This window comes from Dendropsophus ebraccatus, chromosome 8 (genome assembly GCF_027789765.1).
Source record: "Dendropsophus ebraccatus isolate aDenEbr1 chromosome 8, aDenEbr1.pat, whole genome shotgun sequence".
NCBI lineage: Eukaryota > Metazoa > Chordata > Amphibia > Anura > Hylidae > Dendropsophus > Dendropsophus ebraccatus.
The window spans coordinates 58,163,844-58,189,071 of record NC_091461.1 but is presented as its reverse complement, the minus strand read 5'-3'; the positions used below and the strand labels follow the sequence as shown (position 1 = coordinate 58,189,071).

Genomic DNA, 25,228 nt, shown 5'->3' with positions numbered 1-25,228 from the left:
CTTTGGGGGGCACACTGGGGGGAGCCACAGAAAAAAAATGTTTTTTACTTAAAAAAAAAAAAAAGCAGAGGCAGGAAACGCTATATTACCACCAATCCAGGGCAGGAGAGGGGAGAAGGTGGCAAAGAGAGGAGAGGGTGGCAGGGGAGGGGCAAGAGAGGAGAGGGTGAGAGGGGAGAAGGTGGCAAAGAGAGAGGGTGGCAGGGGAGAGAGTGGCCAGAGAGGGGAGAGGATTCCGTCGCTCACCACCGCTCACGGTCGCGCACATTTCCGCTCATGCCATTCTATTGTGGGGCGGATTCATCCGTCCATCCAGAGACTGAACAGGTTCAGCGGAATCCGCCCGACCATAAAATGGAGTCTATGGCACGGGCGGAGATGTCAGCGGTGACGAGCAACGTAACTTATCTGCGTGGAATCCTCAGTCTGAACATACCCTAACCATGAAAAAAAAATCCCTCCCTTTCCATAGTAGGTAACCAGGTTTTTTACCACAGTCCCAGTATGGATGTCACCATTGCATAGTCATGCCATTATAGGGTTTTGTCAGTAGGAATTGTCACCAATGGATAATATGGAGTACTCCAGCTTTTATAGAGGTTTTGTCTCTGAGCCCACAGCCTGATCGTTCATGTATTCATAGTGTCTCAATGTGACCGGTGCTGGGAGTTATCACCGTATACAGACTACACATCATACACACAGGTTACACACACACAACACTGCTATAGCTCCTCTATGACGTCATCGTAGTACAGACAGCTTGACTACTCCCAAACGTCAATGGTCACATGACAGTGACATCGTGAACCTTCGTACGTCCACTTTTTGTGCCCTCGATCACATGACCTTGCAGTAGCCTATGCCTTCCCTACTTGGTGAGTCACGTGACCCCCGTTGTTAAGGACAGGGGTTAACCTCCGGGTATCTCTGTAACAACAACAAGAGCAGAAGAGCCCTCCCCTTACTCTCCTCCCCGTGGCCGCCTCCCTCCTCTGTGTTTGTGGCCACGCCTACTCCTCCTATTGGCTGCCGCTACGCCGTAAGGTTGTCGTCGTTCGGCGGTGTTGCTTAATGGTCTAAGCGGCTGTCAGTCTTCCTGACGTCACAAAGGAGAGGCGTGGCTTGGAGGCGAATTCGGGTTAGTCGCTGTGAAGGTGGTGGAGGGGAGTACAGGGTTGGGGGGATCCGTCTCCCCCTGCGGTAGTAGGTGTGGGGCCGGGGTGTTTCCCACTGGATAGAAAGGCTATCAGACCAGTGCTGGTGGAGGAGGGGATGGCTATGTGACTCTCACCCAGGGTACCCCTACCATTTAGTGCCAACTGTTACCTCTCAGGGGTCTCCTCACCGATGAGTGATCTGCTGACTCACATGCTGAGGTAGGTCATGACCTCTGTAAGACACGAGGGATAGAGTGTAAGCTCTTGTGGTCATTGTCCTGGTATTGGCTTCCCCCAGAGTCGGTACACAGGTGTGGGGCAGGCATTGTGTGATGTCACGGGGGAGGGGGCACTCAGCACCTGGCATGCTGGGGGCTCTGAGGGTCCTGCCAGTCCCTGAGCCTCTCCCCATCCAGCACCTTCTCTGCCTCACTGGGCACATCCCCCCCCACCCAACACCCGCCCCCTGTATATATATATATTATATATATATATATAGAGAGAGAGAGAGGATTCCTATATACAGGTGTGGGGCAGGCATTGTGTGATGTCACGGTTCTCTTACCCCGGGGGAGGGGGCACTCAGCACCTGGCATGCTGGGGGCTGTAAGGGTTCCGCCAGTCCCTGAGCCTCTCCCCATCCAGCACATCCCCCCCCCCGGCTGCCCCCTGTATATAGAGAGAGGGGCTCAGGCAGGATTTCTATATACAGGTGATGGGCGAGATCACATACAGCTCTTTGTATTGCTCCAGTTGGGTTCTGTTCACACCTAGAAGCTATGTCTCTTGCTGATGAACCCCCTATGACTCCAGCACAGTGTTTCCTATGCTAATACCATAGTGCAGGTGTGAGCGGAGCCTGGCGTGTTTGGCTAGATGATAGGTTGGGGGACATTCACATATATAACAGGATATACAGAGCGCTCACTATCCTTATAACCAGTGGTGTTACAGTCCACAATAACACACAATGCATTACTGACCTGACCTATTCCCTGCTGCACTGGTGATGTGCTGGTAGACCTGTGTGACCACTGCAGCCAGTTACTGGGCTATGTCGGCTTCTTGCACATTATACTGATGAGGTCTTATAATTATGCTCTTAAAGGGGGATGCCAAGCTGTATTTGGTTTTAAATGGTGCCATTCTGGGTAAAAGACAATAAATAAATATATTATACTTGCCTTCTCCCAAAGCCAATCCCATTGCACATACGTCTTAGGTTTGGGGTCCACACTGTTCTTCTTCAGCCACTGATTGGCGGTGCACATGCCGCCCCCAACATAAGAAGCGTTGTAAAATACACTGACCCTATCCCAGGGTTGGATGTTATTAGCTGATCTTTGGAATGCCGACACCCAGCCCCCCCCAATGATCAGCACTGCCAAGGTACCTGGATAAAAACAATGTACATACCAGATGTCTCCTGCGAGCAGGGCCCTCACTCCTCCTGTTTGACTTGATGGTTATATCTGTGTCTCTGCAATGTCTGAGTCAATACCCCCAGAATTGTGAAGTGCTGCGGTATATGTTGGCGCTATATAAATAAAATTATCTGTATATTGTGAACATTGGCTGTGCTTGGTTACTAAAGCTCAGTTCCTATTGAAATAAATAGGAGCTGAGATGCAGTAACATAGCACAGTGAATAGAGCCGAGGCCTTCCGATTCCTACATTGCTTATATCCAGACTTCTTTTCTGTGCTGAACAGTTGATCTGTAATGGTACCAGTCATAAATTAACTTTTCCTGAAAAACCCTTTAAATAGTCACTAGCCTAATGTACACTGCATAAACCAATATTATAAGTAAATATAGGAACCTTTTGTTATGTTATGTCTTCTACACTCAAAAAAAAACTACTAAAATCCATTCCCTTACCGATGGCTCACTGTAGTGTCAGGTTTACTACCCATAGTTGTAGTATAAGGGGAGAAGGATTCAGCAGTACTATCTATAAGAGAGGCACAGAAGCTGCTGAAAGCTCTCGTAAGGCTGCGTTCACACTACTTGTGTATTTTAGTTATTTCTGTTCTAACGTAAATATGGAACCAACATAATCCATTCACATAATGGGGTCCATCAGGTGTACAGAATTTTTAATGGAACCTGAGACAGAGCCTCCGACAGTTGTGAGAACCCAGCTGAAGTGTTATCTTGCCTTAGTGCATGATTCACAACTTACACTGCACAGTACTGCTATATAATGCACTATATGCTGTTGCTGCTTTTCAGGATGTCCTATAGAGCTAAAGGGGAGCAGGATCCCTTGTGTGTGTACAGTGTATGGAAGCCATCGTAGAGGCTAGGCTTTGCCGACTAGGTCAGGAACAATGGAAAATGACAGCGGTTCTCTTTTTTATCACTTGTAGGGTCCACACATGCATGTGTATTTCAGTCACACTTATATTGTCCATATTACTGGCTCTGGGCTGTCTATGGGTCTAATGACGCATCCTGACTGCTGTCACTGAGTCAAGTCGTCACACCTGTGGTCTGGCTGGCATTTGCAGCCATAATATACCTGTGTGTGAAGACCCCTATAAACATAGCTGTCAGTCACTGTTTAGGACTGCCCACTTGACTACTTAGCCCAGAAAAAGCACAGGTTTCCAAGGATCGATGGGAAGTTATCACGGCCCTTTTCCTATAAAACTATAGACCAGTCCCCTCCACTCCTTCTGCTCAGTAACGTGATGCCTTCAGATTGGACTATAGGTTTCCTTTTTAGCTCCTTTAGGTTAGGTTCACATCTGCATTATTTTTTTCCTGGTATTCTGCTCCTTCATAAGGGCAAAAAACTTTGCTGGGTAAACCTCTCCTTCGATGACAATGGCACTCAACAGGCTATATTTAAAAGAGAAGTCTGGCGAAACCTTTTATTAAAGTATTGTATTGCCCCCCAAAAGTCATACAAATCACCAATATACACTTATTACAGGAAATGCTTATACAGTGCTTTTTTCCCTGCACTTACTACTGCATCAAGGTTTTACTTCCTGGGTAACATGGTGATGTCACGACCCGACTCCCAGAACTGTGTGGGCTGTGGCTTGCTGGAGAGGTTGATGGCATCCAGATTTAAGTTTGGGTCTAATGGGTTTTGGTTATAGTGCCAAGCATTTTATTGGTCAAAATAACACATCAAGCTGTTTGACATTTTTGCATAATTTCTGGCACCGATTTAAACTAGACTTTATTGCATTGCCTATGTGAAGTGTAAGGTTAATCGTTCCATAGGTATTTGCACAAGTCCCCCAGAAAGTCAATGAATACTGCTAGGACAGAACAATTCTGGTCTATAGAACAAGTGCTAAAACAATAAGATCATTCCAGAGAAGCACAAAGTATTACACTCTAACCCTACTCATCGATAAGACCCTGTGTGTATATAGCAGCAGCATATTCCATAGAACTTTACAAAAGAGGAAGTAACCAAAAGAAAGAATAGACATGAGGACAGTGCAGTACAGCATGCTACACCCAGGAACATGACAGACAAGAACAAACAGAGTTTTGTGCCAATCCCCGATCCTGTAAGCAAGGTGAACTGAGAGAAATGTTTTTAGGAGACCTTACCAGTGCAGCCAGCAGGTGGCAGCACCAAATTATTAGGGATATTAAAGGGGTTATCCAGCGGTACAAAAACATGGCCACTCTTGTCTTCAATTAGGGTGTAGGTTTTGCAGTTTGCGTCCATTAAAGTGAATGGCGCTTAATCACAAAATGCAACCACACCTGAACTGGAGAAAAGAGTGGTGCTGTCTCTGGAAGAAAGTTCATGTTTGTGTAGTTTAGGATAACCCTTTTAAAGGGGAACTCCAGGTAGAGGTTAAAAAAAAATGAAACTTCTGCAGAAGCATAATGCATTACTTACCTGTCTATCCCAGTTTTGAAACTACCAAAAATCCATTTATTTATTTATTTATTTTTTTTAGGGGTTGTTTCTGTCCTTCCTGGTTGAGCAGTTCCCAGAATCCAATGCTTTCTCTCAGCTGATCATCACAGTCCCCCACCCATCACAATCAGAAAAATTTGTGCTGCACCTGCTTCTGGCCATTCAGAGATGGTGTATCACTCTGGGGATTGGGGGATCCAGCCAAGCCTCCTGCGACATCCCACCCTGCCCCCTGTCTGCATCATCAGCCTGATCTCAGCAAACACACACAATGGGAGACAGAGGCATGTAATCTCTGTCTCCTAAGGGGGATAGCAGAAGGAGCAGGAGACAATGTGAATTGGCACAGGAGGCCTTTTTTCCACTTCCTGGATTTCTATCAGCTACCAGTGTGCCAGAACTCTGCAGATACGGTTATACATTGTATAGACAAATCTATATAACTTTTAATGTACTTTTAATAAAAAAACAAGGTTTTCTTATCCAGAGTTCACCTTTAAGTTCTGTTGACAGCTCTGGAACCTGGACCCCAACAACACGTGGGCAACAGCTGGAGTGGTGAGGAAGCTGAAAACAACTATGGTGTATAACCTGTTAAAGGTGTAATCCATGATTATTATTTTTTTTTTAAATGGTTTTTCTTAAAAAGCCAGCAACACACCTTCGTCAAAGTTGTTTGTGGTATTAGGGGAGAGAAACTGTAGTACCACTCACTGAGTGAGCGCAAGAGCGACGCCATTTCTGGACGAAAGCAGGAAGCTTTAATTCTGAATATCCCCTTTAACTGTAAGCTATGCTGTTTACAGTGGTCAGGACATGGGTATGCTGTTAAAAAAAAAAAAAATCAAAATTTGGTATAGTTGGAATTGTGCTGACCGTTTTACTGTACAGCAAGACATTTTTTTTTTTTAATGGCTTCTCAATACATTATATTGCAAACTGAAGTGCGCCAGTAACCAGGGTAATTTGTCTTGCAAAAAAAGTGAGGTGAGGACGGAAAACAAATTCAGGGGGTCAGGAAGTTTTATATAAGCCGCCTTCAGCTGTATTCATCTTCCTGACCACCTCCAGCAGCCACAGACAGGTCAGAAAGGGCCCTCAACCTCAGGATGGGGTCTGTCCACATCTATCAGACACTTATAGGATACCCTGTGGATATGCCATCATTGTCCCAGACAGGAGGACTTCTTTTCCAGTGTTGGTAAAGTCATAGCTTACAATATCATGGCCTTCTTCGTGGATCTACATTACCTCTAACCTTTGTTTCTTGCTATGTGTCCTCAGGTTGCCATATTTAAAAATGGAGCAAGCCCATATGCCATCTGTCTGCCGTCTGGAGGTTTCCTCCTTGTAGTTCTCATCACTAGTTTTATATTCTATGCAATGTCAAACAAAAAGTCACCTCCATTTTTTAACAAAGATAACATTGGATCCTTCCACTACAAACTACCTTTCTATGAGACCATGGAGCTCTTCATTGAAACTCTTACAGGGACTTGCTTTGAACTTCGAGTGTCGCCATTTGAAACCGTGGTCTGCGTAAAAGCCAAAATCCAGAGGCTTGAAGGTATTTATGTAACAGTATTGTGGATATTTGACTTTGTCATTTCTAAGGGTACTATTACACGGAACGATAATCGTCCGAATCAGCCCTATCCGGCAGATTATCGTTCCGTGTAATAAACACAACGATCAGCCGATGATCGTTGTCATCGGCTGATCGTTGATGTAGGTTCACACCTATAACTGTCGGCCACCGACCGCGCACCGCTACATGTAATAGCGGTGCGCGGCTGGCAGCTAACGATTTGCAAAAGAATACGTTACCTATCCATAGTCCAGGGCTCCTCCTGCTCCTCTTCTCCCTGGGCCCCACGCGCTGCAGCTTCACAGCGGCCTGTCTTAGCTGACTGCCGCTCAGCCAATCACAGGCCGAGACCACCGCGGCCAGTGATTGGCTGAGTGGCCTGTCAGCTAAGACAGACCGCTCTGAAGCTGCAGCGCGCAGGACTCGGGGAGACGAGGAGCAGGAGGATCCCTAAAGCCGGCATAGGTAATGTATACCAGTTTAGCAAGGGCTGCAAGGACATCGGTAACGATGTCCCTGCAGCCCTTTTTAAACGATTATCGGGCCCCTATCGGCCTGTCTAATAGTACCCTAAGACTCTGTTCACACTTGGGTCGTGGTTTTGGTGTCTAAGAGGCACCCCAGCACATCTCCTCATATGTCACACAATGGATACCACTGGTGTTAGACAGACCTATTAAAGGGGTTGTCCGGCGATAAAAAAATTTTCACAGAATAACACACATTACAAAGTTATACAACTTTGTAATGTATGTTATGTCTGTGAAAGGCCCCCTTCCCCGTGTCCCACCACCCCCACCCGTGTACCCGGAAGTGTGGTGCGCTATACATTACCTGTCACGTGCGGACCACGGTCTCCGATCCTCAGCAGTGACGTCTTCTTCGGGAGGCCGGCGGATCTTCCCGAGTGCCGGCCGCCCTCTGCAGCGTCATCCGAAGCTCAGCCGCGATTGGCTGAGCATAACTGTACTCAGCCAATCGCGGCTGAGCGGCTGATGACGCGGCCACGTCATCAGCTGCTTAGCCGCGATTGGCTGAGCACAGTTATGCTCAGCCAATCGCGGCTGAGCTTCGGATGACGCTGCAGAGGGCGGCCGGCACTCGGGAAGATCCGCCGGCCTCCCGAAGAAGACGTCACTGCTGAGGATCGGAGACCGTGGACGACACGAGATGCGGTGAGTATAATGCACCACACTTCCGGGTCTAGCGTGGGTGGGGGGAAACACGGGGAAGGGGGCCATTCACAGACATAACATACATTACAAAGTTGTATAACTTTGTAATGTGTGTTATTCTGTGAATAATTTTTTTATCGCCGGACAACCCCTTTAACTTATAACAACTATTGGGTTCTGATATGCCCTCTAACTGAAGAAAAAAATAGTGCTGCATCTGTGTGTGTACTGAGCTTAAAGGGGTTATCCAGCGCTACAAAAACATGGCCACTTTTCCCCCCTCTCTTGTCTCCAGATTGGGTGGGGTTTGGAACTCAGTTCCATTGAAGTAAATGGAGCTTAAAGGGGTTATCCAGTGCTACAAAAACATGGCAACTTTCTTTCAGAGACAACACGACTCTTGTCTCCAGTTCAGGTGCGATTTGCAATTAAAGAGTCACTGTCGTATTTTTTTTTTTTTTTGCAGAAATCAATAGTCCAGGCGATTTTAAGAAACTTTGTAATTGGGTTTATTAGCCAAATCTGCCATTATCTGCATGTAAAAAGCCTTTTCCCAGGTCCCCCCCTCCTTCCTCTTTTTCATCCACTCTGAAAAATCTGAAAATTGTGACTTGTTGCAGGAGACGTACCCTGTCTGCTCTAGGGAGAGGGGAGGGGGGAGGAGGAAGGAGGGAGTTAGCCGGCAGCAGAAAGCAGATAACAGAGGATTACAGGCACGGAGCTGGGTGACAGCTGTAATCCGAGCTCAGACAGGTCACTGGTGACTGTCACAGGAGATATCCCGTGAGGGATTTCTAGATTAACTCTTTGTTGTCCTGTTTTGGTCTTTTCTTTAGCTCTCTCCATAGGAGAACAATGAAGACAGGGGGGAGAGCTTCAAACTGCTTTTTCATGATAAAAATGCATTTTTCGGATAATAAACCCAATTACAAAGTTTCTTAAAATCGCCTGGACTATTGATTTCTGCAAAAAAAAAAATTCACGACAGTGACACTTTAAGCTCCATTCACTTCAATGGAACTGAGCAGCAAAACCTGCCCAAGCTGGAGACAAGAGTGGGGCTGTCTCTAGAAGAAAGTGGACATGTTTTTGTAGCGCTGGATAACCCCTTGAATTGCAAACCACACCTGACCTGGAGACAAGAAATGGTGAAAAGTATCCATGTTTTTGTAGCGTTGCATAACCCCTTTAAAGGGGTTATTCAGGAAAAAGCCGAGCTACTTTCAAAGACAGCACCGCCCATCCTTAGGCCCCGTTCCCACTGAGCAAAGCTAGCGGAATTCCGCGACGGAATTGTCCGCCGCGGAATGCCGTTAGCCTCCCGCTCATAATGGGACTCTATGGGAGGCGCGAGCTCCTGCCCTGTCCGCGCTGAAGAATGAACATGTTCATTCTTCAGCGCGGACAGAGCAGCAGCGCGCGCCTCCCATAGAGTCCCATTATGAGCGGGAGGCTAACGGCATTCCGCGGCGGACAATTCCGTCGCGGAATTCCGCTAGCTTTGCTCAGTGGGAACGGGGCCTTAGGTTGTGCTATTATAATTCAGCTCCATTTACTTCGGTGGGACTGAGCTGCAAAACCACACCCAACCTGAGGACAAGAGGGGTACTGTTTCTAGAAGAAAGCAGCCATGTTTTTCTAGGCCTGGATAACCCTTTTAAGAAAAAATAAGGGAAGGATCATCTGACAACACCTCAATCCTCACTGCTGAAGCTTTGTTGGCTATCCGGAATATAAACAGCTATTGCTGACTGTGTGTTCTTTGGTTTTTCACATATGCAAGTCATTGTATTGTCACTAGGGGACATGGCGTAAACAGTCATTCCAGTAAGTCCACTGTTCTCCTCCCCTGCTGAGCTCTAACAATGATAAAACCTCCACTCCAAATATGACATTTGCCAAAGGTCATTTTTGTTTTTTATTCTATTTCCCTTTATTTGTACGATAGAGATTTCTCCTTGTTAAGAATGACATTTATGTGTTATAAAGAATGTGAGGGGCTATGGAAACCACCTATAAAGTTGGTTGGGTAGACTGAAGACCAGTGCTGCAACCCTGAAGGTTAGAGGGTTGTTGTGTGTTGTGTATTTTTTTTATTTTATTTTATTTTTGTCTGGTCTGTCTTGTTCAAGTTACTGTTTGCAGAATTTAGAGATATGCCTTGTGGCAGCTACATGGATTGTAGGGACCTGTAGTTTGGAGATTCATTGACTACTAGGGGATGTGTGGATATGCTCCATAACCTATGCAGGTAAAGAGGGAGGTGAAAGTTTTGACCAGATTGGCGCTGGGTCTTCAGCCCCCCACCGATGGTTAGGTGGAGCCAGGACAAGCGGCGTGCTGAGCGCATTCTCTTCCCACTGTGTCCTCGCAGCAGGAGAGAGTCTTCCATAGTACGTCAATAGAACCATCTGCAGGCAGAGAAGCACTCAGCAGCGCACATCTCCCCGCTAGTTCTGGGGATCAGTGGTTTGGGTCTGGGCATTTATACTCTGAAAAACTTTTAACATGTCATACAGACATGTCAGTAGTTTTGATTAAAGTGCCAGGTATGCTTCACCAATGTTGGATCCTGTGTTATTATCATAGAGCTGTCTACTTTCACTTTAAGGGTGCCTTCACACGTACTGTATTGCAGTGGATATCGCGCTGTGAGTTCTACAGCGAAATCTGCTGCGTTACTCTTTACTGTTAGCTATGGCCTACTCATCTCAGCAGCTGCCGGGCTAACAAGCGAATACATTACCTGTCTGTGCTCCTACCTATTTCTCCATCTCCTAGGTCACTGATGTTCCGCTCAGATGTTCTGTTGCAGACATTGATTAACTGAGAGGGATGGCAGTGACTCGGGAGCCGCGGAAGCAGGTGGGAGCATAGACAGGTAAGCTCTGCAGCTGCTGAGGTAAGTAGGTCATGGCTTAATTCTCGCAGTGGAATAAAAATCCACCATGAGGGTATGTGCACACTGAGTAATTTTGACAGAAACTCAGTTGCAAAATTCTCAGCTCGCTCCCGCTCATGAACTGCGGCAAGCGTGTGCATCTCCGCCCGTGTCATAGACTCCATTCTATGCTTGGGCGAGCTGAGCATTCCGCAACAGAGTTTCTGTCAAAATTACTCAGTGTGCACATACCCTTAGACTATAGAGCCCATAGACATTATCGCTGCTGAACTTGCAGCATGAAAACTGCTGCAATACGGTATGTGTGAGGGCACTCTAAAGAGGTTTCCACGAAAAAATTTTGGGAATACTATCCACAATTCTATCCATTCATTTCTATGAATATAGTGCACAAAAATTGGGGGTAGGGACGTTAATTCAAACCCATTTCTGAGATGCATTTCCATAACATAGGAGTAAAAAACCTAATAATAATTTGTAATCTGCATTATGTCTGTTAATGCCATTAATCTCATTTTAGGCATTCCCATTGCGCAGCAGCATTTAATTTGGAACAACATGGAGCTGGAGGATGAGTTTTCGCTAAATGACTACAAGTAAGTATTTAACCCCAAAGGTGAAGTTTTGTGTGTTTTCTGCTTTTATTGTTGCTAAGACTATTTTACCAACCATAATACTTTGTATTTTCTAAAAGTATCTCTGAAGGCTGCACTCTGAAGTTGGTGCTGGCTATGAGAGGAGGCCCCATTAACACTCGGAGAGGTATGGTCTCATCATTGTTACACATTTTAGCTGGAACAGGGGGCCTGGGGCTATTTATTGGGGTCCTTTTTTTTTTTTTTTTTAAAGGAGTTATCCAGCGCTACAAAAACATGGCCACTTTTCTCCTTACTGTTGTCTCCAGTTCAGGTGCGGTTTGCAATTAAGCTCCATTTACTTCAATGGAACAGAGTTTCAAAACCCCACCCAAACTGGAGACAACAGTAGGGGGAAAGTGGCCATGTTTTTGTAGCGCTGGATAACCCCTTTAATATCGTAACGCACAAACATAAGACTTCTAGTCATTTTGTTTACATTATAGAATGATTGCTGTATTGGTTGTGCATATACCCATGTATAAATTCTCATATATTTGGAGAACACTTTTGCTGACTAGCAAACACATAAATATCCGAATACCCACGTGCAGTATGGATGATATGAAACCAAGTAATGGCATCCTATCAGGAAGAGGGTGTTCCTAGAAAGGAAGTTTCTATGAGTGGGACTATGGATATCCTGCACTCTCTTCCTATTAAATAAATCATTTGGATATCTGTTAGAGGGGACAACATGTGCCAGACTATTACAGGTGTTTCCCTGTAAATGCCCATAGTGTCTCCTTTAGATTCAGTGCATGACGCAGATTCTATACACAATGCATTTGTTGCCAGTCTTCTTTTGGTGTTGCAACTCATGTCACTTGCAGCAGCCAAGTTTATGTAGGACAAGGACAAAATGAACAATTCCAAGTACTGCACATAAGAGCCAGCAAGATTTTTTTTTTAATCTGTGGTTTAGTAGTTTGATTTCTTAAAGTTTTTCCGTTTGTTTGCTTTGTTCAGTTCCACTGGACGATCCAGTTAGAGAGATAGCAGAGTACATGGATCCTGTACGTGATGAGATGTGGGAAAAGTCCCCGTCAAATAAGCAGGTGACATTTTTGGTATACCGTGAAGGAGATCAACTGAATTTCTTCCGTGTGGTGGACAGAGGAGACGGTACCCTGACACCATTATCAGAATCTCTCAGGTAAACTCCACTTTTGTTCACTCTGTACACCATTTGGTTTTGACACCACCAGGGCCATCTCCCAGTAATCACCTAGTATTGATGCATTTACACGGAGAGATTTATCCGAGCTTTCGGAAGCCAAATCCCTCTTTATATTCTGTTCCTGGCTTTGGCTTCAAAAATCTGTCACACAAATCTCTGTGTAAATGCACCATAAGTGTCCAAGAAATCTTCTCCAGATCCCAATAGTTCAAAGCATCTGGTGTGTTGTTAGTGCCGCCAGAGCGGCCGTACATGCTTGATGTATAATGCAAAAAAAGATAGGACAACTGATGCATTTTGGCCATCAGTTATCAAAAAAGGATGCCGGATTTATTTAAACCTAGCCAAGTCCGGCTAGTGCAGAGAGTCACTGCTCAATGTATCGATCAATCAAATGACTGCCTTTTCTGTGAGTGCACAGATGACCTGGGAAACACTGGACTTCCTGTGTTTAGACTTTTTGGGCAAAAAAAAAAGTCTTAACACAGGAAGTGATGTGTCTTCCATGATTATAAAAAAAAACATGTCAAAAGTTTTGAGTGTTCAGATCCATATCGATTGTGGGAACTCCCTACTGCGTGTCAGAGTGTCAGGCCTCATAGACTCATCACATGACTCAGAGATGGGAGAGGACCGCATTTAGCCCTGCGCTGCACACTCGACCGATCAAAACTTTTGACATGTCTCTGAACCACAGCGACAGTGTGAACAGTGGGATTGGAGTGCTTGCCATTTTTTTTGCTTTTTGTGTTGCATGTTGAGGGATATGGCTACCTCATTTTGACTTGCACTCCACCCTGCTCCTGTGGGTGTTTTAAACATAGTTTAGTTGGATCCTGCATGCCCAGTTTTGTAGGCTTAGTAGTAGTCCAAGAGAGGCCAGTCTTAGGAACAATCTCTCTGAGGTCACCTTAATGTGGTGAGATGGTGCACTCTATTTGAGTAAATGGGTTGTATGACGGAGGGAGTATATATGGTAGGTCATAGCACTTGCAGGTTGCTGTAAAACGTTTCTGTTTTTGTACATCTGACATGTCAAAAGTTTTTTTTTTAAATGACAGTGACACTTTAAGTTCCCCTAGGGGACTACTGCATGCAATGGTTAGATTGCATATACTGGTCAATTGCATCTGTGATCTTCCTATAGAGTCTTCCTGAGGCAGACGCTATTTGAAGATCACCGATTGGACTGCTCAGAGGTTAGTATTTTACCTCTGGCAGACAGGGAAAATTATCCTTGCAGGGGTCCCGATTGTACAGCAACAGTAGCGCAGCTCCTTGTTACATTTTGACCATTGCAGGACACTACAGTTTCCAACTAGGGAGTGCTGTGTAATGCAGAATGAGTGCTGAAGAAACTGATGTCCAACCATCTATAAAGCCTACATGCCTTTTAAATTGTGTTGATGCCTTTACATCAGGGCCATAGCTCCGACTCCTGAATTTTATCAGGACCGACTCAGACTCCTGCTCCTTCATAAATGGCTGGTCATATACCAGGGGAGTTATTTATCATACTGGCTCAGCAGCTTCTTCCTAATGTTCTACATGATCCTGGGGCGACTTCTGAGGGAATGAGGAATGACATAAAGCAGATTCTGTTCTGAACTACTCACAACTAGACTAGATAAGCAGGTGGTCTTTTCCCGCTGACAATCTTCTATGTTTCTAACTAAATATTCACCATACACACAGAAACACTGCTATCAATGCCAGATACCTGTAATATAGAGGTCAGCCATAGTGACATAGAGGGGGTCACACATAGTAATATAGAGGGGTCAGCCATAGTGATATAGAGGGGTCACTGTGGGTGTGGGGGCACACCATAGCACACACACAGCCTGCTGTAGCCATAGCATACACACACATACAGCCTGCTGCAGCCATAGCATACACACACATACAGCCTGCTGCAGCCATAGCATACACGTGTACACACACACCCAGCTGCAGCCATAGCGCACACACTCACACAGCTGCAGCCATAGAACACTGAAGAAAAACACCACATTGAGGATAGAGGTTACTGCTACACTACTTATGGCTTCTCCTCCTGCTTCTTTATATTACACAGGATATCTTCAGATTACACTGCTGCTCATATACAGTCAACCAGCATCCAGGGAGAGAACAGCACAGATCTCCCCACACACACAATGGACTCTTCCAGCTCAGAAACAAACTGCCAAATATGCCAACAACTTTTCCCCGACCCCCCCCCCCCCCCCTTATCTAATAGGGCCCGTGTCCTATTAGAATATTGCTCATAATACGTTTAAACTGTAATGATACATGAGCTTCTGCAACATAAATGCCTGTACTGTACAGTGATGTGCTCTAGTGTTTGCTCAGTAAGGGTCTGTGGATATTAGACAGATTTTGGCAAATCCAGGTCTGTTAAGGTAGAATCCTGTCTGACATCTGTTACCCCTGAGGCAATGACCACCTCTGGCATGGATCTACACCAAATGAAATGGATCTACACAAAAATGTGCATTTTACCAGGGCAAAACAAGTTACTCTAGACCATTCGAGTCAACATCCACCTGCAAGATCTAGAGTCATGGTTGTCTATTCCCAAGGGTGGATTCCAACATGAACACTATAAAATTCCATTTGCTTTATCACCCAGAAAAGTACACTACATCAGGTTAAAGCTTATTCAGATCTTAGTTATTTCTGGTTAACCCTTGTTATCCTGTAAGTGATTTGTTTTTGTCTTCTCCGTAGTGGAGGTTCGGTCTATAACTTGTATGCTGAAGATGATGATGAAATTGAGGCCTCTCCATCTGGCCAACAGATTATAGAAAATTCAATCACTATGAACAAAATGAAGTTGTTGAAATCAAAGATGGAGAACATGAACCTCAATAAAAAGGTCTTTATAGCAATGCAGGAAATGCTTTCTGTTATTCAGTATGGCTGTTACCCAAACTACTTTCCCCCAAACTGTATGGAGTGTGTTGTTGTAGCTTAGTCATGACTGTATTAGTGTTCAATACTGGCTGGGTTATATAACTATTGGCGTCTCAACTACTGAATAGCAGAATATTTTATGTTTTTAACAATTTTACATGTGAAGTCAGCACAAATATTAAAGGAGTTTGCTTATGTCCCATGATATGGTTTAGGAAGCCCATAAACAACATTCACATGCTGGTGTATGGGGAGTGTATAACATGTAGGGAACCTGTCAGTTGTATCAAGCTGTCCAAACCATTGTCAACAAGAAAGGCGCATAGGCTCTGTCACTACCATTGCAGCATGAAACAGCTGACTGGTCCCCAGTAATAAGATGTGATATCAGTCTGGGGATGCGATGCCTGTCTTTTAGGAATATCTTGCTGTAAATTTGTGGTTGTCATTTGGCACTCTCATGACTCCCTTCAATTGTTTTTATATTTTCTGTAGCCGAAGAAATCTTCTAAATTGAAACCAAGGCCTCCTAATGCTCCACGTCCTTCAAATGGCTCAATGGCTTCTGCCCGTCACAGACTTCTAAGAGTTCTCCCCCACATTGGACAAACTATTCTACCTCCTGGGAACCCATATATCTCCGAGTCTTCCCACAATGCACTTTCTACCCTTACTGCTGCTACTAGAACAATACCTTCTATCACTAGTGACTTTCTCAAAGAAGAGGAGACCTGGGAAAGCTCAGCATTGATTCCATCACTTACTAGTATCCATTTACCTCCCAAGGTGTCACGTGTAGAACTTGAAAATGCAAGCCATTCAACAAATACAGTCCTCTCCCCTGTCGCACCGTTGCCCAAGAACGATGTACTGACAAAAGACAGTGACCCTATTGTACATCAGAACCTTAGTCTTTTCTCTCCTGAGGATGCATCTAGGTCAATTTCTGAATCCTTTGCACTGCTAACTGAGGCAGGGCCTTCTGAGCAATATGGAGAACTGTGCAGCTTGAGAAAAATGAAATCCGACTTTGAGTTGACAGAAGGAAACAAAGAGGCCTCCGCTATTGAGACGCATCCTGCCGCACTTTCCAAATCTTTGAATGCAGAATTAATGGAGACCTCTTTTATTAATACAGCGGAACTAAGTCCACCAAGAAGCAAGTTTCTGTCACCCATCCACTTCTCTCCACAGCTGAATGATGCCACCTTCTCCAAGACCCATCAGCCCAAATGTTTTGATTTGGGAAGCCTAAGGCCGCCAGCTTCACACAGTCATTTCCATTCTCTGCAGCTCCGAAACATGGCTGCTCCTACCGTTTCTAGAGCTACTCGGTTCAGAGGAGTGAAGGTGGAATCTCCAGGGAAGCGATCAGATGTGATTTCCAAAATGGAGGCTAGAGACATGACTGAGTTGGTCAATAAAGCATCTAAAGAACCCATCGGGTCACTTAATAACTTAGGATTTTTTGCTTCGCTGGCTCGAAGTGCAAGTAGGGACAACATGGGCGGCTCTAGCAATCCTGGAAGGCTACGGAATTTTGCTGCTCCACCAACCACTCTCCAGGAAGAGAAGATCTCTGTACATGACACTTTGAACATCTTTAGTGTAAGTATCCACAGATCCTTAACTTATAGGGAACCTGTCATCATTTTCATGCTGTGTGAACGAAGAGTCATCAAGGTGGTTCCCAGTGGCATCTTGTACCACCACATTGGTATAGTAAAAAGTCTTGGCACATTGATAATTCACTTCAGTATGTGACTGTGTTAGATCAGATGGCTAAGGAGATCATGTGTACATTATGTACAACAGAGATGTGGAGGTGCAGCCTGGAGTTGTGAGAGTGTTGATTGAGCCATGATTCATAGATCTCTTGCTGTTTAGTTATTGGGAGAAATCTATCAGTCAAGGCTGGTGAGGTGGGAAGAAGACATTGGACCCCTTCTGTACAGGCCCTATTAGCTATATAGCCCTGTGTGTAGTAGCACCAGCGATAAGATGACAGATAAACACTTCTTTTTTTTTTCTTTTTTTTTTTTTCTTTTTTTTCCCCCGGCTGATTGCTTTGTTTCTACTTGGTAAAAAAAAAAAAATCTTCTGTGGACCATACATCTCTCGCGTAATGGGGAAGCTGCAGCAGGCAACGGGGGCGGCACAAACTATCCAGCTCCACAATTTGTTTTCAGATTTAATCACTTTTTCACATTACTGCTTAGTTACCAAACAAGTCCTGCTACTCTGTGAAAGGATGGGTATACAGAGTGTTTATGCTGTATGCTTAACTTATAATAATTATTTTATTTATATATACATGATATGCAGGGCAGTAGAATAAGCCCCCCTTTATCATTCTATTGTAAAGAGAGCTATTTGGAATATATGGATTTACAATAGAATAGTTGTATTTGTAAAACACATTGGTCCAGATTTACTAACGGTGATGTCCCAAATTTCTGTTCCCTGATGCGTCAAACTGTTTTTTGCATCACAGCTGTTGTGTCTATTTGTATTGGATGTTAAAGTGTTTTTGTTTTTTATCTTCTTTTACATTGGCAGACTCCTCATGGGCAGAGTGTGATGAGTACAAGCTGTGGTAAAAGCACAGGTAAGAATGAATTGATGGCTGTTCTCTGTAAAGCCAACTATAAACAATGTGTCTAATGTGTACAGTGGCCTCATGACCTGGTTTTAACTGCGTAATCCTTTTGATTTTGAGGAGATAGGGTGCGAGATGTGTCTGGCAGCAGCGTTCTCCCTTTCCCCAGTGAGAAAATGGGAAAGAGAGCTACACTCAGGTTTGCTGCTGACCAAATGCTCCTTTCAACATACAGCTATTGTAAGCAGGTCATTCCCACTACAGGCCCACGAAGATTAGGCCACTTGGCATTGTAAACTATGGAGGGCATCCCAGTAGTAAGCAGTACAGAATGTGTGTGTATTACAGCGTTACTGTGACCTGACATGTCGTACAGTCTAGTTGTTCAAACCCTCACCAGTTGCTAAATAGAGTCGGGGAAGTCATTGCTTGCTGCTCTAGCAGACTTGGTGCAAGCAGCAGACTTACTATAGAATTCAAAGAGTCAATAGAATAGTGACACATGCAGAAGCCAAGGGCTTCTCCAGCTTCTCAAAACTTGTGATATTTTTTTAAGTGACAATAAAAGGGGTGCTTCAGCAAAAAAAAAAATCTTTTAAATCAACTGGTGACAGAGATTTGTAATTTACTTCTATTAAAAAATCTCAAGTCTTTTAGTACTTATCAGCTGCAGGAAGTGGTGGATCATTTCCAGTCAGGAGAGCAGGACAGGTTTTCTATGGGTATTTGCTATTGCTCTGGATAGTTCCTGATATGGACCGAGGTGGCAGCAGAGAGCATTGTGTCAGACTGTAAAGAATAAACCACTTACTGCAGGACATACAGCAGCTGATAAGTACTGGAAGAGTGGAGTTTTTTTTTTTTATTGTAAAGTAAATTGTAAATCACTGGCACTTTCTGACACCAGCTGGTTTTGAACGAGCGAGTTTTTCCGCTGGAGTACCCCTTTAAGGCTTTGTGTTCTAGAAAACTCTCAATTGCTGTGTGACATTGAAAACTTCTATCGTAAAACATGGCTGAAGCCCAACTGGCTAGCTGTATTCTGAACATATTCCTTGTCCCTTATGTGCAGTTGAAGCCACACATCTATTTCCTCCTGTTAAGTCTGCTGTTCGGAGTAAGAAGAAGGCAACAAAGCACTGCTTTCTCTGTGGGAAGAAAACTGGCTTGGCAACTAGCTATGAATGCAGGTAACTGTTTAGATTCTGGCTCTGTCTGTCTAAACTTTACACACAATAAATCTAGGTCAGGAAAGAGCTCTAAGGCTTTGTTCACACGGTGCAGTTTCCAAGAAGGTTTATTCTGTTTGTGGCTATGGTTTCTAAAATCCTCTTGTACAGTGCAGTTCTATGCAGATTCTGCAACCGCATTCCCTAATGTGCTACATGTGGACCTAGTCTTAAGTAGAGATGGTCATCTGTTGTATACACCTGTATACGATGTGTCATAGTACGGCAAAGTAGTAGCCAGCTCACTAGAGTTGATAACTGCTGCGCACAGTGCGTCACTCCAACCAGTGCTGCGAACGTATATATGAAACACCGGACCAGCGTACCTGGTAAATCTGGCTTACCACCACACAGGCCGGAACCGCAGCTCTTTATTTGGGCTGTCACACAGGTTCTCAGAAATAATCTGAAGTTCTTCTATTACACGAAGCGATAATCGGACGAATCAGGCTGTTTCAGAAGATTATTGCTCCATTGTAATAGAGACAACGATCAACCGATGAAGCGATCATTGGCTGATTGTTTCTTTAGGTCCAGGCTTAAAATCATCAACCGCCGACCGTGCATCACTACATGTAATAGCATTGCGTGGCGGATGCCTAACAATTAAATAAACTGCTAGATCGGCGCTAGTTTACTCAGCCTTTTACATAGCTTTATTATCGTCTAGCAAGGGCTGCACTGACATTAACGATGTCCATGCAGCCTTTGTCCAAAACTGTTCATACATTACTTATCCACGCTCCCGGTCTTCTGCTGCTTTTTTGAGCTGACGGGCCGCTCAGCCAAACACTGGCCAGGTGTCAGGATGCAAGCATAAGATAGGAGAAGACCGGGAGCATGGACAGGTAATGTATAAACAGTTTTGGACAAGGGATGCACAGACATCGCTAACAATGTCTGTGCAGCCCTTGCTAGACAATAATAAAGCCATGTAAAAGGCTCTGTAAAAGCTCAACGCTCGTTTACATTATTGATCGGGCCGCCATTAGGCAGTGTAATAGAACCCTTATTCTGGGATGTCTCCACCAGATCTCTGCATAAGTACTTGATAGCCCTTGCTGGAATTGTATCGCCATCTACTTTGTTTCCCTGAAATAGATGTAACAGAAATGTCTTACTGACGAAAGGGGGTAGATTAATGTTTCGGAGGTAGGGGGATGCCTTCAAACTTATAGAAACAGCTTTGACTGGTACAAAAGACATGAAAAATAGAGTTTTGCTAGCTTTCAGAAAGCAATCCTCAATGACTTACTAAATAGATTTAGCAAAATGGAAAATTAGAAAGAAAATCACAAAATTATAAAAATATGTCTTAATCATAAAAACTTCATTTAAAGGGAAAGTAACAGCAGGTTAGAAGAATTTATCCGGCTGTTATAGTCTTAAATCCCTTTTACACATGCTGATTAGAAACGCATATTCAGACGATAATCAGCCCATGTAAAGGGTCAGCACTCAGCCCAATATACACTGTGGATAGACTGTAGTTATAGTTTTCACCCACTGGATGGTGGCAGTATTTTTGGCAAGATTACTTTATTGGCTATAAATTACTGGCTATTTTTATAATCAGTACAGTAGGTTATTCATAGCCACTTCACACCTATAGCCGGTTGGTACTTTTCTAAGAAACATTCATGGATATACTGTTGAGCACAGCTGCCATTGCACAAGTGGATTCATTCTCTGTGGACATATTTGTAAGGTTGACATCTTAAGCGCATTTTTCTGTCACTGATCTGGTTAGATAGTAGCTTTTTTAAATAATAGGTTGCAATAAGAGATGAACGAATTTACAGTAATAACAAAGAATCACTTTGTTAGCTCGGCAGACGGCTGATCAGCCTGCTACTTTTTAACTCTCCCCCGAATGCCAAGCTAACAAAGCGATTCACTTTATTACTGTAAATTGCTCATCTCTAGTTACAATGTTTACCTCAGAATCGTCTCTATATTATATTACTTTAGATCTGTATTTTATTAATTTTCATTGGAGTTACAGATCTAAACTATAGAGAAAAAATAGATTTAGGATGCCTTCACACGTAACAGATCCGCAGCGGATTTCTTGCTGCGAATTCCGCAGCAGATCCCTGCCCTGTACACTCTATGGTCAATTTTGGCTGTATGGGTACACTCAGTGGGATATACTTCACCTGCTCCAGCTTGCTGAGGGGCAGCGCACTTATTGGCCGAGCGGGACGTGCCAGGAGCTCCGAAGCATGCCGGAGCGAGGAGCAGGTGAAGTATATGCTCCGGCGTTAGGGAGGTTAACGGGGCGGGCTGCTGACAAACTTGCAGTGGGATATCCATCCCACTGCGAGTTTGTCTACCCATATAGTGTACAGGGCAGGGATCTGCGAATTTACAACGAGAAATCGGCTGCGGATCCGTTAGGTGTGAAGGCACCCTTAAAAGCTTTTTCACCTTTTACTGGTCTAAAATCCTAAGCAGTATACTATGTGCGAATGTGCTTCTGTTCAGATATGTTTATCTCCATTCTTTACATGAATCATTTTAGACGTTTGTATATTCTTTTCTTTTAGGTGTGGGAACAACTTTTGTGCCACTCACCGTTATGCAGAAACTCACAGCTGTACCTATGACTACAAAACAGCGGGTAGGAGGTATCTGCAAGAAACCAACCCAGTGATAACTGCACCAAAACTCCCCAAGATCTAACTACACATGCTGTATATGCCACCACACCAAGAAAATCTTTGAGTTGTGTGTATTTTTGCCTTTTCTCCACGCTAAACGTTTGCCAAGTTACAAGCATTCATTCCAACGTATTAATAATGTGAAAAGTTGTTAAAAAGAAAAATCACGAGTTGACATCTCTCTTCTAAATTCACGTTTTATGTTAAGTTTTAGATTGGCAGAAAAAATGCTGTTTCACTAGACAAATCTTACAGAAGATGCACTTTATAAAAAAAAAATTACTGTATGATTGGGGGAATAAGATGATGGAAGGAGTCATGTATCTGTTTGTTTTGTCTTTTTATTATTGTCTGTTGTGTATGGTTAAATTATTTCCTTTAATATGCAAAGTGGGATGGGGATAGGATGCCATCAGGGAAACCAGGTGAAGGTTTCCTGCCGTGTCCTGACTGGATCTAATCCCGATCCTGTATGGAGCCATATTCCAGCGATCTGAATGCAACCTTATTGGCTTGTATCTGTTGGTTGGACTTGGCATTTAATATCTAATGTCAGCCACACGTGAGTTTGCAATGCAGTGTTTGCTGTTACAATGCCTCCAAATTGGGCACTTTTATTCTTTTTTTGTAATCATTCATTTTTAAACTTCAGGGTTTTTTCCTTCTAAAAAACAGATTTGCTGTCATAAAAAAATTAAATAAATATTGTCTTTTAATGGTTTTGTGTCACTTGTATTCTTTATCGAGGGTACGTCCACAACTACACAATATTTTGTCATGTAGACTAGAAAGTATTTGCATACGTACATGACTGGAGCCTGGGGATACAGTATGAAGGCATTCATTGTGGGGGTCTGTTCAGACAACTGGAACTTACCATAAAATGGACATGAGCTTTGCGTTGCACAGAGATGACAAATGTTGTTTTTTATTTTTTTATTTTTATTTTTTTATCAGTAAAATTCCAGAAGGAATATATCAGTTCAGCCACTATTACAAATATGCAACCTGTATATGACAAGAATTTTTCTAAGGGTGCATTCACATATACCTAATCTGGTGCATATCTGAAATTAAAGAGAGTATAGTGCCCGTTTACTTCAGTGGACTCTTCTACCTATCCATAGTTGCTATGGCTCTGTAAAATGGCTGCGATCCACCCATTTCAATCAATGGGTCAGTGCAAATGGCTATCCGATATCTGAAAAATTATCCCAAAGGCCCTATTACCAGAAACAGTTGTTACGGCCGTCTCATGTAATAGACAATGTCTGCTAATCGTTGTCTTTCAACATGTTGAAAACAGAATGATCCCTATAGCAGCGATATGCTGTTGTCGCTCCATGTAATAGGGACAGCAGCAGACCGCTGGTATCGTCTATGGGCTACCCGGATGATCTAGCGATCTAGGGTGTAAAAAGTTTTGGCAATTTGCTATCATCAGTGAGAAACTAATCGGGGAAGCTGAAATCCAGCATCTCTGATGTCCCATTGCTATTATGGGAGATTTAGAATCCCCCAATACACATTGGACGGTTGGGTGATTCGCTGATGTTTATCGTGTTTGTACGGGCAACTTTAGTAATGATATATACAGGATGCTTCATTCTATATCATTCCAATTGGAGTTTTATTTCAATAATTTTTTTATTACATTACGTTATCATTAGTGCTTTACACTTTGAAGCTTCTTTTATCTGTATAAAATATGAAAAAAATGTTAGAAATGATGTCCGTGACCTATCTACATTAGACACGTGTAACTCCACCTCTCTGCATTTCAGTTTTTATCTCATATGTGCCACTCACTATGTACCAGATCCTGCACATACCACTGACCTCCCGTATGGGCACTGCATCCAGACATGACACCAGTAGGTAATGGTCCATAGTGGGTAACGCGTTATTAACAATGGGGTAGGATGTGTAATGGTTCGTAGAAGTAAAGCCTTTCTGGTTGTGCGTCCTTAGCATACACACAATGGGGGGGAATTTATTAATAGTGCACCTGGCGTAGGTTAAGGAAAAAGCGCAGATTTTTGTGCAAAGCAGCTGTCATGTCCTGCTCTTCTAAACAGCAGGCAGGAGGTGCGGCAAGCTGGAAAGGGGGCATGTCCTCCTCCGACGCCTAATTTATCATGATTTACAGCCGCTGGTAGGCATAAATCTAGCGAAAATCTACAGCTGTTCCGGAGGGCAGTATATTTGTTATCAGGGCACCTATGCAGTTCATATATCAGGGACGGGGAACCTTCAGCCCTCCAGCTGTTGCAAAACTACAGTTCCCATCATGCCTGGACAGCCATAGTGTCGATTTTGGCTGTCCAGGCATGATGGGAATTGTAGTTTTGTAACAGCTGGAGGGCTGAAGGTTCCCCATCCCTGTCATATATGATAGATCCACCACTGAATAATGTTATGTTTTATACATATGTTTTATCTAGCTTAATCTCCCTTTATACATACAGCTTTATCACTAAGTTACCCTTCTTTACCCATAGACATAAAATAAAAACTGTATTATTCGGCCTTAACCCTATACTGTATGCTAGGACTAAAGCTGTTACTGCACTTGACAATCATGCAGCCCTTGGTTTAATCAGCTGTCAGCCATACATCTCCTATTGCACAATGAGACGTGTGGTCGGTGGCTGATGATTTTAAAACATGTTTAAAGAAAGTGATCAGCCAATGATGGGCTCCTTGGCTGATCGCTGTCTCTATTACATGGAACAATATCTGCCAGATAATCACTGTGTAATAGTGCTAAGGGCCTTGTTACACAAGATCGATGTAGACTGATACTACCCTGTGCCATGGCAATGGCAGTGTAGCACAGCCCTTACAGCTCGATGACCTAGTAGCCACCTGACCCTTTCTTTTAGCTATTAGGAGTACTTACCAGTATGACCCAATAGGAACATAGATTTGAAAAGGCTCCAAACTGGCCTTTCATAATACAAGTTTAGATAACCGCCAAAACATCAAGACCTTTTTTTTGATTGTCAGCAGAAGATCTGTTGAATGAGATGTTGTGTTTTGATGATAAATATTTATTGCCTGTGGTCAGCATTACCTTGTACTTCCTGGTGACTGCAGACAGATTTTTCAGCATATCAGATGGTCTCACAGATCAGATAGATTTCAATCAGATTAGTTGGCCATTAGGATATTGATGTGATTGGATAGAACCTGGACATATATTGTATCTGTATGTATAAAAGACCCTTATTCCTATTAGAGATGAGCAGCACTGGAGCATGATCAGATCCATCTGAAC

General features: G+C 43.7%; 1 protein-coding gene across 4 annotated transcripts; it reads left to right on the top strand.

The window, feature by feature from the left end:
• Positions 1-791: 791 nt before the first annotated feature.
• Positions 792-22,664, top strand: ZFAND4 (zinc finger AN1-type containing 4). 4 transcript variants are annotated; one of them, XM_069980497.1, is made up of 10 exons: positions 792-878; positions 6,343-6,625; positions 11,244-11,319; positions 11,418-11,485; positions 12,328-12,514; positions 15,272-15,419; positions 15,953-17,065; positions 18,017-18,065; positions 19,129-19,246; positions 21,835-22,664. In XM_069980497.1, the coding sequence occupies exons 2-10, from the start codon at positions 6,442-6,444 to the stop codon at positions 21,968-21,970; spliced, it is 2,079 nt and encodes a 692-aa protein (XP_069836598.1). In that variant the 5' UTR covers positions 792-878; positions 6,343-6,441; the 3' UTR covers positions 21,971-22,664. The 4 variants fall into 4 exon arrangements, with proteins under 4 accessions (XP_069836598.1, XP_069836597.1, XP_069836596.1 ...); XM_069980496.1 differs by lacking the exon at positions 792-878 and adding an exon at positions 970-1,141; XM_069980495.1 differs by lacking the exon at positions 792-878 and adding an exon at positions 1,154-1,379.
• The last annotated feature ends 2,564 nt before the right edge of the window (positions 22,665-25,228 follow it).

Coding starts and splice junctions, on each gene's coding strand:
- ZFAND4 (XM_069980497.1), top strand. CDS start 6,442: ATGTCAAACAAAAAGTCACCTCCATTTTTTAACAAAGATAACATTGGA. Junction 6,626..11,243: donor CAAAATCCAGAGGCTTGAAG/GTATTTATGTAA, acceptor ATCTCATTTTAG/GCATTCCCATTGCGCAGCAG. Junction 19,247..21,834: donor GCAACTAGCTATGAATGCAG/GTAACTGTTTAG, acceptor CTTTTCTTTTAG/GTGTGGGAACAACTTTTGTG.